This window comes from Myotis daubentonii, chromosome 9, assembly GCF_963259705.1.
Source record: "Myotis daubentonii chromosome 9, mMyoDau2.1, whole genome shotgun sequence".
NCBI classification, from domain to species: Eukaryota; Metazoa; Chordata; class Mammalia; order Chiroptera; family Vespertilionidae; genus Myotis; species Myotis daubentonii.
The window spans coordinates 29,880,433-29,894,636 of record NC_081848.1 but is presented as its reverse complement, the minus strand read 5'-3'; the positions used below and the strand labels follow the sequence as shown (position 1 = coordinate 29,894,636).

The window sequence follows — 14,204 nt, the reverse complement described above, 5'->3', positions numbered from 1 at the left end:
CTCTACATCATTTATTTTAAGCGAACATTGTTTCCAAACTTTAAATAGCTATTCCAGTAGCACATTGGGATCAGCTCCAAGTGTACTTGTCAGACTCTTAAAAATTAACTCATGAAAGAGTAGTTTTATAGAAAAAGATTATTTATTATTTGGTCTTACATTCTGTCCTCCCTTATCCAGCATCTCAAGATTAGTTTCTTAGAATGTTCTCAGAGTCCTACTAGTTCTTACCAGCCAGGTTCCATAGTTCACTTGATTAATGAATGACCCATTTCACCCTGCAACATAGGTCATGCCTTTCTGCTCAGGTCATGCTGAGAATTGATTCTAGTTATTTGTCCAGAAGCAATGAGGGGAGATGGGAGTAGAACTTAACAAGGTAAAGCACCACTGTATCAAACTTCCTACTGAGGTGCGGCTCTCATGAGTCTGTTGGCTGTCTTCGTAAGATCATGCACCCAACTATCTCCTCTCCTTCAGTGTCCAACTCCTTCCTGAAAAGGATCCTGATTTTAATGGCTAAGACTTACTAGCTTTGTGAATTCAACCTCCTATACAACTCTGCTTCTCTGAAAGTGAAATCTCAGGCGGGGTTTTTAGCATGGTCTATCCTGTAGCTCAGAAAAGGAGGGTTATTTTGATAATTGGTTGGAGGTTTTCAAGATTTCACCTCAAATCCTGAATTGAATGTTGACTAACCAAGTCTGTAATTTTTTTTTCCTAACAAATTTCTATGGAGGTTAACTAACTCCACAATTCCATATCTTTTCAGCACAAGAGCAAGCGAATTCCTCCATCTATATTCTATCCCTGATAGGAGTCTTAGTAATTATGGGGCTACATTTTGCCAGGGATCAGCCCCATGCCATTATGCACCAGCAAGGGGGTCCTTGCTACTGCCTGGGTGGTGCTTGATTCATTTCAAGAAGCTGGTATTGAGGAGTTGCTTCCTAAGCCATCTCGTTCTGAATAACTTAGGCTGGGCTTGGGTTCCTCCATAAGTCCCTGAACAAGGATTTGAGAGAAAGTAGTTTATTTTGGAAGTGAATCCAGAAAACACCAGTAGAGGAGTGGGGGAGTGATGATAGAAAGAAAGGAAGCTAATAAAGGATGAGTAGGATAGAAGGTTTCCCCTGTGGAACCAGGGACTTATTACCCCTGGGAAGTTCTGAGACATTGCATAGCGCATGCTCCAGGATCGTCTTTCCTGAGGGACAAAGACCTAGGGTATTTATCCCAGAATTCCTACTGTCATAAGTTGAGGGCTGCTCCTGAAGATATGAACTCTCTGGAACTTCTGGTCAACCTGCCTTGGGATCAGGTGCTCCAGAGATCAGAGAATGCCCTTGTGAAAAGGGTCACAAACACAATAAGAAGCTGTGTGGTTGGTGCTTATGGAAACAGTGAATGCCACAATAATAAGGGTAGGACACACCAAAACATCTGTTTCAAAAGATAAAACTCCTGAGTAAATGATGAACATCAATGGAAAATAATGCCATTGAAATGTAGTAGCTACCTGCACCATATCAGCACCACAGCCACTGTGTAAAGCAAGATATCACCATGCATATTTTAGCTGTGTATGTGTGTGTGTGTGTGTGTGTGTGTATGTTAACTGGTCTGGCATCTTTATTGATCAGATTATCTGAGGCTATATTTCTCTGCTTAACCAAAGAAATTTGTATACACTACTTACTTTCTTGGCCTAAATGTCGATATAAAGAGTAGGTATAGATGGAACGACTCATCTCAGTTTTAATAGTGCTCAACAGTTCCTTTAAATGCACATGTCCCATCTCCTGTTTGAAACAGAATTTTAGAAATGAGTCTTGAGAACCATGGATACCCAGTCCCCAAAAAAGTTCACAATACTACGAAACTTGGAGCATTCTCAGAAATAAGGAAACAGAGTCCGTTAATGTTTTATTTTTCACTTGTGAAAATATATACAATATATATTACATGTACAGAGTCCCACAGCATGAGTCAGAGAAAGCTAACAAAATGGCACAAACAGGGGGCAGATCTTTTTCATACATTTTCCAGTTAAACCAACATTCTGGGCATGGCAAGAGACAATAAAAGCAACAACAGCACAGGAAGCCTGTGTGCATGACTCCGAAGAGCTAAATTCGAGGAAACTCCTAGGCTTGTTGGGAATGGAGGTCATGTCTGGAGAAAAGACCATTTTGACTTAAGAGGCCGGTCAGAGCAGAAGAGAATATATTCAAGCCTGGGCAAGATACTAACGGCAAAGCGAAAGCCAATGCTCAACTTGCCAGCGAGTCTACCCTTCTCCCCTTTCTCTTGAAAACCTGAGGCCTTGGCTGATGCAAAGAAGCAAATAGCACGGCCCAAGCTCGTCCTGCAGAAGGGTGGTCAGCTACCAGACATAATTTTTTAACACACTAAATATTCTAAATGCTTGTAAACACAGTTGCTGATGCTGAGTGGTGGGGGTGGAAATAGCGGGGGCGGAGGCAGACATTAAAAACACATTTGCTATTTCTCTCACATAGGAAAGATAGAGGCATAGATCTTTGGCATGTCACCTGTGTGTCCCTATCATGACATTTTCCCAAAATGGTAAAAGCTGAGGCACCACGGCTGAGAGAATGGGGTGATGTGCAGCACGTGCCAGCACAGAGCCCACTAGGACTTGGCACAGCTGGAGCAGCTGAGCGCCCGGGGCGGCGTGAGGTGCGGCTTCACGACGTCCGGCTCGATCGACTCCATCAGCTCACACTCGTTGGCGAGGATGTGCTTCACCAGGCACCTGGAGGCTTCGTCGATGTTTATGTTTTCCTAAAGGGAAAAAACAAAACAAAGCAGCTTTTCTTACTTGGTATTCTAGATGATGCTGGAGCAGAGACTTTTATGTGACATGAGGGCAATATTTCTGGCAACTCATTTAAACATCCCTTCCTATAGGCTGCCCACGCACCCTCTCTCTCTTCCCTTCACTTTCATGTATTCTTTCAAAGCGCTTTGCTTTTGAGACCTTCACAAAGGTAAACGTGCTTCTGTTGGTCTGTCAGGCAGGAGAGATAGTGTTTTGTAGGCTCACTTAGTAGGTTGAATGTATGTTAGAGGGCAGTTTTCTTATTTTTCACATACTCTTACACTATCACGTCATATTGCAAAATATTTACTTCCAGTGTACCAAACACAAAATCTGGATCTAGAGTGAAGTCAAATTTGACTGTTTTTATCACAATTTGTAGAACTTCTCTGATGTGTTTCCTCATATTCAGTGTAAGCAGATAAGGACGTCCTTGTCTAATTGTTTTACTATAAAACCTTGTCCAATCTGAAGTATAACTACTTATCCCTAATTTGTGTATGTGTGTCAAAGTTGTTGATATACAGGGTGTCCCCCCAAAAGTGTATACACACTTTGACAGCTGATGGTTCAATTTTGAAAATGATACGTACTTTAATCAACACTGCCTTTATAATTATTCAAAGTGTGAATATACATTTTTTGGGGGGGACACCGATATTTTTAGGTCACTGTATGAAGTCATATTACATGGAAACTGTAAGAGGCAGTGATTGTTTCCAAATGATATTTATGACTAACGCCTAATGGTCATATATCTAAAACAAGGTTAAGTTCTGGTTGCTTTTGTGCATTTTTGTGATGTGTCCTTGTCTTTTTACAAGACCAATATTCATGTCCCTGAGCCTCCCCTTTCCTCATCCATACAATCATCTTAATAATACTTATCTAATAAAAAGTTGCTTCCCTTCACAGTGTGAATGTACTGGGTACTTCGTATACATAATCTTTAAAATCCCAGGGTTTGTTTTCTATTCTTAGTGATTTTGTTGTTATTGTTGGGGTGGGTTGTGGGGAGGGGGCCTGTCTGCCTTCAGCTCAAGTACCTGCCTCATGCTGGGGAAGCTGGTCCATAGAGAATAGCTGCCTTCCGCCCTCTTCTCTGCTGTGCAGGTTCCCATGCCTTCAAGTCACGGCCCATGCTTGGCATGCTTTCCGGCACTCTTCCTCTTCCTGGTGTCATGCCCACACATCACACTTGAATTATCTGCTCCCAGACAGTAATCTCTCCAAGGTCGGGGCACACCCAGCTCAATGCTTTGCTCTTGAGTCCAGTCACTTGTTGTGACCAATTGGAAGCCAGGACCAGGTCCTCTAATGCCTCAGATGCAAGGACAGTGGGGAGTGCATGTAGTCTGACTTAGCCTTCCGGGCCTTGGCTTCCTGGGCCAGCACATCCCCCTAAATAAGACTCACCTTTGGGAGGTTATGGGGTGCTGGCCCAGCCATTACTAAACCAATATTTTAGCGTCCAGTTGAATATTGCTTGTGATTTGGGGAAGGAGACAACAAAATCCCTTACAAAACACCAACCATGAGTTATCATCACATCAGTTTATAGAAAATAAAACTGAAGGTTAGAGAGATTAAGAAACTTCCCCAAGATCACACAGTGGATGGGTTGAAGGGCCAGAACTCAGACCCAGTCTTTTTGACATCAAAGCCTGGGTCTTTCTAAGCCATATTCCTTTTCAAGATTATTTCAAAGAGCAAGTGCAATAACAAATAAAAAGTTTTTACCCCAGCATTAGGCCCAAAAGATGCTAAATGAATCTTAGTTCCTTTCTCCTTCATATGTTAGAGGGGAAAAAAAAACAACATGTTTCTATGACAGGAAAATCTAGTTTTAAGCATTAAAAAGGGCCCTCCTTCATGTACAATATAAGTTAGTTTTGGTAGTCATATTTTTTAAACTTCCACTCACATATAACATGCCAGTTAAATGGGGTTTTCTTTCATTAATATGCAAAGTGGCAAAATCTAATAACACGGAGAGTAAAATGCTGGTGTAGACAAATCAATACAAATCTATCATCATTATGAGAAAAACAACTAAAACCTAAGCCCAATTAATGGCAGCCTAGACAGTCACTTTGGTAAAAGATAAAATAAAACTGATGGGTTAACACACTGAATAAAGGCTAGTTGGTGTCAGGACTAGGACATGGGGCCATGTCTAGTTCTATCAGAGCCTGCTTTCAGACTGTATATGGGAGCAAGTGGCAGTTCATGATGACTGAGCCACATTTATTCATTCAATTAATATTCTTTAGATTCCCACTAAGTACTAGACATATAAAGAAAAACACAATAAAATAATTCCTGTCCTTGACTGAGCTTATACCCTATCAAGGTTTAGGTAAACAGAAGAGTAATGTTGGAAATGGCATCTTGAGCCAGATCACTGTAGAGGCTTGGATCCTAAGTTGGCCAGGTAGTCACTGAGGTTGTTCTGCAGGTGACGTGTCAATAAACACAATACCAGGTTACAAATCCATTACCAGACAAAACTATACGATGCTTAGCACTCTGTTTTATCCCTTCATCTATCAGTAAGTATTTAGTAAATACTTCTCATGTGTACCATGGTGCTGCTTGCTGTGGTAGTCCTATGTTAGATTAGAGATTTCAAGAGGAAGCCAGAAAGAAAAGCAAACCCATTATATACCACTACACTTACCACATATAAACTACACAAAGGCATGGTGTACAGTGTTTAGAGCACAGGCCTGAAGTCAAACTCTTCTCTCAGCTCTCCCACTTTCTGGTTGTATAACCTTGGAAATATTCCTTTGCTATTCCTTGCCTCAGTTTCCTCATCTGTAAAAAGGGAACTAAGAGACCTACTTTCAAGGTGATTGTAAGTTAATAATGTTAATAGCACATATGAAATGCTTAGACAAATACTTAGACAAGGGCATAGAGGATACATTCAATAAATGTTATCTATATATTCTTCTCATTTAATCATCAGAACACCATTATGTGTGTGTTCTATTCCTTCATTTTGCAGCTGAGGAGAGAGATTGGGAAGGGGTAAGTCGCTGGCCCCAAGTTACACAATAGGAAGTGGGATTGCCAGCTATGAGCCCAGCAAGAAGAGTAAACACTAACATTCACCATATACTTACTACAAAAAGCCAGGTGCATAGTGTTTAGAGCAGAGGCTCTGAGCCAGACCCTGTCTCAGCTCCCCCAAGATATGCACTGGGGAGGAGCCACATTGTCACTGATTTCAACACAGGACAGTCACATGGTCAGCATGGAGATATGGAGGAAGAAGAAGTTCCCCAAATAAAGGAACAGCATGGGCAGGAGATACGTTTCCAGTATAAACAGAATAGGAGCATGTAGTCAGGGCCTCAGGCAAGGCTGGTTCCTACTGCTCATCCTTCTGTACACCACGGAAGTCACAGCCATGTGCCTAGACTAGGAAAGGGAATAGCAATATAGAACCAACGTCCCACTCCCTCTGTCCAAGGCCAGCATGGTTCCTCCAACCTGACCTGATAGAACTACAGGCTCAGACCTATTGGGTGGGCAATTATATTGCAATATAATTGATTGAGCTGTTTGGCACCCAAGTACACAAACAAGCACACAATTTGTAGGTGATTGTGAAGACATAGAGCTGCTGACTTAAGTGGGAAATACTTCCTGGGGATTTTTATTTGCATTTATTCTAGAAAGTAGTAATACCATCTCTGGGAACATCTTTTGCTAAAAAGGAAATTCATACTTTCTATGACTTCCAAGAGAAGTACATTTAGACTGAACCTGTGATTTATTTACATATTTACATCATGACAAGATGGTCTATTGTGCAGACTGCTTTAGGTTGATGTATGCTCATCTCTGTGCCTCTGCTCAGAATCTTTTCATTTATATCAGTGAGCATGCCTGGGAAACAGGCTTTGAAATTCCCAATAAAGCACTTTAGTAAAAACAAATGGTGGTAACCACCAGTTATTATTAAGTGTCTACGCCGGGCATAGAGTAGGTGCTTGACTTATGAAATTATGTTCACATCCTACCCTCACAAAAATCTGTTAAAGAGTGAATAGCCATGTGTTAAAGGAAAGGAGACTTTAACCTTTAACAAAATTATGCCCAGAGAAGAACAAGGCCTTGGTCAATCTGTCATTCCAACGAAGCCTGGCCTAACTCCACTTCCTATCCAGTTCCCATACATTACCTTACTGTGTCTCCCAGGATTAAAAGAGCTATGAAAATAAATTTCATTTATAAATCAGTAGGTCTCAATCCTGGCTGCATATTCAACTCACTGGGGAAAGTTAAAAATAATTGGTACCAGGGCTCTCCTCCCAGATATTATTATAATTTATCTGGAATGGGGCCCAACATGGCTATTTTTTAAAAGGTTCTCCACTTCTTGAAATGGGCATCCAGGTTTGAGACACACTTGTATAATTAGGAATATCTTTAAAGGCACTCCTTTTTAGTTCAATAGTGAACTTTCTGGAAATATCATTTAAGGCAGTGATTTTAAGTTGCACTGATTCTGATCTTCCTGTAGATAAAGGCATATAAATCTAACTATCTGAGGTCTTGGGTAATTGTCAGTTTTTTAATTAGCTCTTCAGAACATCTGTCTGATGGCAAATTATTTCATCTCTGACTGCTGGTGCCAGAGATCAAAAATATCCTAACAGAAAACCTTCACATCTGCCTACTTGGAAACTGGCAAATAATTTATCTTCCGTTAATATTTCCAAATACATCAACCTCAAACAAAACACCATGTACCAGCGGCTCCAAGGTTAGGGCACTAAATTCCTCAGCCCTGTGAGGTGTTCATTAGAGTAGATGGTCCACTGGATAGTAACACCATTCTAAGAAGTCTTGCACAGAACAGGGGTCATAAAGTCCTTACTCTAAGATTCAGCATTTATTTTTTGAGCATATAAGTGCCGAACATTTTGCTGGTTTTCCTTTACTTTAGTTCCTATCTAACATGGGGTGAGCATAGTGGACACCTATATTTTTGCTTAGCACTTCCCCTCATCTCTAATATCGCGCTCCATTTCCTTGGGTAACTGCCTCCTCCCACTGTGATAATGAGCTTCTACTGGGGCTCCTCCAAACTGAGCCCCATGTCTCAGAAATTGTTCTCAGAAGGTGGCATTTCACCTAATCTTTATGACAAAGCTGAGGTGGGAGGTGCTGCCCTCATTTTACAGATGAGAAAAGAAGCGAGGTTCAGCAAGGTTAAATGACATACACATGGTCTCAGTAAGGGGTAGCATCTGATTTCCAACTTCAGTCCCCAAAGTTCCCATATGTTCTTCATTTTTCTTCTCCTGCTGACTTCTTAGGGTCTATGGCCAACAATTTGTTAGTGCCCAGGTGAAGGTCTGCCTGAACCCAAAGCCCATGCCACACTTTCTCCATGAAGGAAAGAAGAGTATGAGTCATTCAAACCAGGTACTAATGATGCCCTACTCTCTGCAAGTTCCCAGACTTTAGTCTGTGTGATATGCACTGGGAAGGAGCCATAAGGTCACAGGACAGAGTCATCATGGAGATATAGGGAAAGAAGATAAAAGTTCACAAATAAAATCAGCTCTAAAGACTGTTCCCCTCTGACAACACCTCTCCTGTCTCCACCATAGTCCTACTTCAGCCACTGTCCTTTAAGCACTAATGTCAAAGTCCATTCAAACCCTCTTTCTCCCCTTTTCTATAGTCTCAGGGCCTCATACCTGAAACCTTGGTATGTGCCCTGACTGGGAATTGAACCCACCACCTTTTGGTGTACGAAACAATGCTCCAACTACCGAGCCACATTGGCTAGGGCTCCTCTTAAAAATGTTTATGAAACTGAATGGTCAACTCTAGCTTAACAATATCTTTTCAGAACTAGAGTTTATCTTTTATTTATATAAAAACTCTTCTGTTCATAATTTAATTAACTCTTTGTTACAGAGTTTGAAACCCTTGTTTTCCAAGACAGCATAAATTAAACTCTGCCAATATTGTTAGAAAAACATCGCTTGAGTGAAAGCATATAGGAACCCAAACTATGTGTAAAAATGAATGTGTTGCTAAAACTAAACAAAACCATTTTATAATCACCTTTTTGTATTTGGAATGTCATGATACTAGCTAACTACAAGAACTCTGGCATCAACCTTTGAACCTAAGTCTGCCTCTCCCTACCAAATCCCTGATGTCTAACTCCTAAATTCCTCAGTCAGATAACAAGCCATTCTTAGCCTGAGCAACCTCACTTAGCACATGCTATATAATTTACTTCTTCCAGATATGGACTAACACCATCCTTTTTTTCATTCCACAAACTTTTAATAGCAAAGAAAGAGGCGATACATCAATTTGAAGTTCTCATCATGTAATATTGAAATACATACCATGTAACTAAATGAAATCATTTATAATTCAGCTAATAATCACTGAGCATTTTCCATGGACCAGGCACTATTCATCAGTCTTTACACTCCTTGCTTTAATACGCTATGGAGTCAACCCTTAGGTGATGATCTTATTAGTTCAGGCATTTTCCGGCCTCCGCTTAGAGATCATGATGGTGATGAGCTCCCACCTTCTCACAACCACTGTGGCATTTCATCCTAGGTCAGGTCTTGTGTGTTCTCTTCTCCAGTCACATGCCTCCATTTCCCCCTATGACAATCATCTTATATATTTTTTCTAGACTGTCTCCTGGCTACTCTAATTTAAGTGTAGCTACAATCTTATGTCATCCCCAATTCCCAGTTCAAAAAGACTCTGTTGGCCCGGCCAACATGACTCAGTGGTTGAGCATCAACCTATGAGCCAGGAGGTCAGGGCACATACCCAGGTTGCAGGCTTGATCCCCAATGTGGGGCATGCAGGAGGCAGCCAATCAATGATTCTTTCTCATCATTGACGTTCTTGTGTGTATGTGTCTCTCCCCCCTTCCTCTCTGAAATCAATAAAAATATCTTTTAAAGACTCTGTTGGCTCACACTGCCTGCTCAGAATCAGTCCAAACCAGCAAACTTGAGAGCAAACCAATCTGGCCACAACTCAACTGTCCTGGCTCATCTCCACTGGCCCCCCTTACTCGGCTGACTTCCAACTGAACTAAACCACAGGCCATTCCCTCGAGGTGCTTTGCTTAGGTTAGTCTTACTCCATCTCTATCTGTAGATCTTCTGCCCATTCAGAGTGAACATATCTCATCTGGTTTTCTTTTTATTTAAAAAAATAAATAGTTGACATTCAATATCATTTTACATTAGTTTCAGCGTAGGGTTTAGACAATTATATAATTTATGAAGTGATTCCCCTGATAATTTAAGTACCGACTTCATTTGGAAGTGTTTACTAGTAGCTACTAATATCTGATTCACAAGGATTTCATTTTATTCTGCTTTAAACTTTTATTTTATTTTTGAAATGTTTTTTTGTTTATCTGAGAGAGAGAAAAAGGGAGAGGGAGAGATAGAAACATCAGTGATAAAAGAGAATCATTGATCGGCTGCCTCTTGCACACCCCCTATTGGAGATCAAGCCAGAAACTGGCCATGTGCCCTGACTAGAAATCGAACAGGCAACCTTTCCATGCATAGGACAAAGCTCAACCAACTGAGCCACACCAATCAGGCTCTGCTTTGAACTTTTTGCTGTAATTCTGGTATATTTCCCAGTTTCAGAATCTTCTGGTCATCTTAAAATTGTATTATTTGTTCATTTGTTTATTTAAGAAGAAAGGTAAAGAAGGACTCAGAACTAGCCTAGCTTTGCCAAATGCTAGTTGTGTGACCTCAGAGAAGTCATCATAACCTCCCTCCCAACCTCAGTTTCTTTACCTGTAATCTGTGATAAAAATAATGCCAACTTCATAAAGTTGTTGAGGATGTGCATAAAATGGGATGAGAAATGTGAAAGAACTCAGCAACAATGTTGACATAAAATAGGCCCTGAAAAGAAAATATAACACTTGGGAAATAATGCAACATTACATTAATATTATTAAGTTATATATAAGAATGTTTGGCCCTGGCTGAGTGGCTCAGTTGGTTGGAGCCTGGTCCTGTGGACCAAAAAGGTTGCACATTCAATTCCCTGTCAGGGCCCATACCTAGGTTGCAGGTTTGATCCCTGGTCAAGGTGTGTACAAGAGACAAATGATTGATGTTTCTCTCTCGCATCGATGTTTCTCTCTTTCTCTCTCTCTCTCTCTCTCTCTCTCTCTCTCTCTCTCTCTCTCTCTTTCTCTCTCTCTCTCTCTCTCTCTGCCCTCTTCTCTCTCTCTCCCTTCCTCTCTCTAAAATCAATAAGCATATCCTCAGGCTCAGGATATAAAAAAAGAATGTTTGGAGGGACAAACATACTTCCTTGTTAGAGTAACATATCTCAAAGTGGGCTCTGAAGTTTCATAACAGTACTAGAGGCCCAGTGCATGAATTCATGCACAGGTGGGGTCCCTAGGCCTGGCCAGCGATTGAGGTCTATGGCGGGGGGGAGGGGAGGAAGGCATGGCCAGGGGAAAGGACCGCAGGAGGTTGGCCAGCCGAGAAGGGGGGGGGGGGCGAGGGGGCGGGGGGGGGGGAGGCTGTGGGAGGTTGGCTGTGGGAGAGCACTGACCACCAAGGGCCAGCTCCTGTGTTGAGTGTCTGCTCCCTGGTGGTCAGTGTGCATCACAGCAACTGGTTGCCAGTCGTTCTGGTCACTTAGGTTTTTATGTATATAGATAGGATAAAAAGGTATCTTATGGTTAAATAATTTTATGAAATGTTAAGTTAATAGTAATTCTTTATCACAAGGTTCCTCAGAGTCCTAAATGCTCGCAGAATGTGGCATGCGACTGAAATTCTTGCATTAAATGGAGAAGAGGTTTAGCATTCTGGTGGGAGCACACACGGGGAACCAAAGCAACATGGAAGAACTTGGATCAGAAGGTAAAGATCCACCACAATAATGTGAATTAAAGAAAGGCAGATTCAGGCTGGAGGAAAGCAAGCAGTTCCCCTTCCCCCACCTCTCATCTCCAAGCACAGAATGAGCTTTATAAACTCTGGTTACAGAACTCTTATCTCATGCTCTGTCTCCCTGGGCTGGTGCTCTTCTTTGCAAAATTTGGCAACTACTGATCAGGAAGACTGGTGGTACATATGGGAGTGTCTGTGGATGGGGGGTGAGGTGGGGAATAGAGACAGTTATGAAGTGATTTTGTATTATACTTATGGTTTTTTACCCTTACACTAGGTGGTGCTAGCCCCAATTTTACCTTTCTCCATTTTTCTGAGCCTAGCCCAAAATGAAGTTCATGTGTTTCTTTTCCTATGATTTCAGCAGAGCAGAGTGAGATCATGCTAATAACAAAGTTGGGAACATGGGCCTGACAAGATGATGATAAAGTCCTGACATTATCAACCCTGATGCGCCTTCTCTGACCAGTGCCCTACCTCCCACCTGAGCTGGTCTGGGTTGTGTAACTCGCAGGTGCTTCCACAGCAAACCCTACCCTACCTGTTGTTATGCACGATTGCAAAGACTTTTAGAAATGCACCTTCTCACTACACAGTAAACTTCTTGAGAACAGAAGTGGCACTTTTATGTACTTGGAGTGTTGCCAGCATCTTATACAGGGCCTGTCGGCATGTACGTGTTCAAGAAATTTATGAATAGCCCTAGCTGGTTTAGCTCAGTGGATAGAGCGTTGGCCTGAGGACTGAAGGATCCGAGGTTCGATTCTGGTCAGGGGCATATGCCCAGGTTGCAGGCTCAATCCCCAGTGTAGGGTGTGCAGGAGGCAGCCAATCCATGATTCTCTCTCATCATTAATGTTTCTATCTCTCTCTCTCCTTCTCCCTTTCTCTCTGAAAACAATAAAAACATACTTTAAAAAGGAAACTTATGAATAAACTGTGAAAGGGAAAGAAAAGTAGACCAATACCAATTAAAAATCACACAAAAAATACTGAGTTGTTCTATGTTCAAGTCTATAATACGGAAGTTTTTTAAATTCAAGACAACTTTAGAGAGAGAATTAATAGATGTGGGTCCTAGCCCCCATGTAGCTACAAACCAGCTTATTCACTCTAAACAGATCAGGTCTTCTCTCTGGCATCGTTTTCCTCAGCTCTGAGAGGAGAGAATTTATACTTTGCCTTTTTCCAAACAAGATTAAAGGTAACTTGAGACTATCTCCAGTCGTTGACTAATGCAGTTAAACTTGTGGGTGTCCTAAGAATAATGCTCCCTTAATGGGAAAGATTTCTCACATTGAGAGTTTAAGTATAAGACATTTATTTAGGCAATCATTTACTACTGCCAGTGCACTCTATCAACATGATTAGCCATAATCTGTTGGCTGCACAAATCAGAAACCCACTGAACTGCCTAGGTCATCTGGAGGGTAGCACCCAGGAGTGATGGAATGGCTGAATGATTCAGGCCACTCCAAGGAACTTAGGAAATAAAATTAGACTCTGAAACACCATTAGTTCAGCTTCCGTTTTGCTATCTGCCCAGCAGCTTTTTGCATATAAAGAGGGAGATAGCTGCAGCAGCCTTGAATTACATCCTCATAGCTTCGCCACCCAAGTGAAAAGGCCTCTGACTCCCAAACTGTGTTGAAGAAATCCTGGGGAAGGAGTCTGATGAGTCTGGCTTCAGTCACATGTTCACACTGGAGACTAAAGCAACTCTGAGTCCAGAAGACAATGGTACCAGGAGGGACCCCACTTAGGTTATGTGGGAACTATTGGCCGTTCACTATGACTTGAGAGACAGAGTATGGACAACCTGTGGGGGAGCTAAAAGGGAATGGCTGGTATAGGAGCACAAAACTGGCCATGGAGGGTCATTGCAAAATCAAAAAACCCTGTTATGTTTACTATACTGCTTTATGGACATTTGTAATCATCTATACTAGTGAAGATGTATGTATTTACATTTCAGACAGACATAAACAATTTATGATTTTAAAAGAAATGGAAAAATATTTTTCATAAAGTGCGGCTTATAAAAGAGACATATCTAATGGCATCTGATGACTTTTATACATGCAGAATAAGTGGGCAGTGGAGGCTCTTATATCCATTATGCAAAAAGGGGAAAGCAGAGTTGAAACACAAATGATCTGATAAAAAGTGCCTCTTCAGAAATGCATAAAGTAGTTGCTGAATAATTTTTTTTTTCAGGAAAAAAAAAGAAAGAGATAAAAGAGACTTCTTGGAACTTTAGACTTCACCTTAGTTCTGATTTTTTGGTTGTTTTTACAGGAGTCCACCTAATTAAATAGGTTGAAAAAGGCAATAACTTTGCCAGATAAAGGACATTTCTGCTTCAAATGTAAACTTTAAAAAAATCTCAACTTTGTTCCTGAAAA

The 14,204-nt window shown here is 41.3% G+C and overlaps 1 protein-coding gene across 1 annotated transcript in view; it reads right to left on the bottom strand.

The window, feature by feature from the left end:
• Window positions 1-1,901: 1,901 nt before the first annotated feature.
• RAB38 (RAB38, member RAS oncogene family) overlaps window positions 1,902-14,204 on the bottom strand; it is a 51,629-nt gene continuing 39,326 nt past the window's right edge. Inside the window, exon 3 of the mRNA XM_059708195.1 lies at window positions 1,902-2,808. Coding sequence (XP_059564178.1) covers window positions 2,656-2,808 — 153 coding nt within the window. The 3' untranslated portion in view covers window positions 1,902-2,655. The remainder of the gene's footprint in view (window positions 2,809-14,204) is intronic.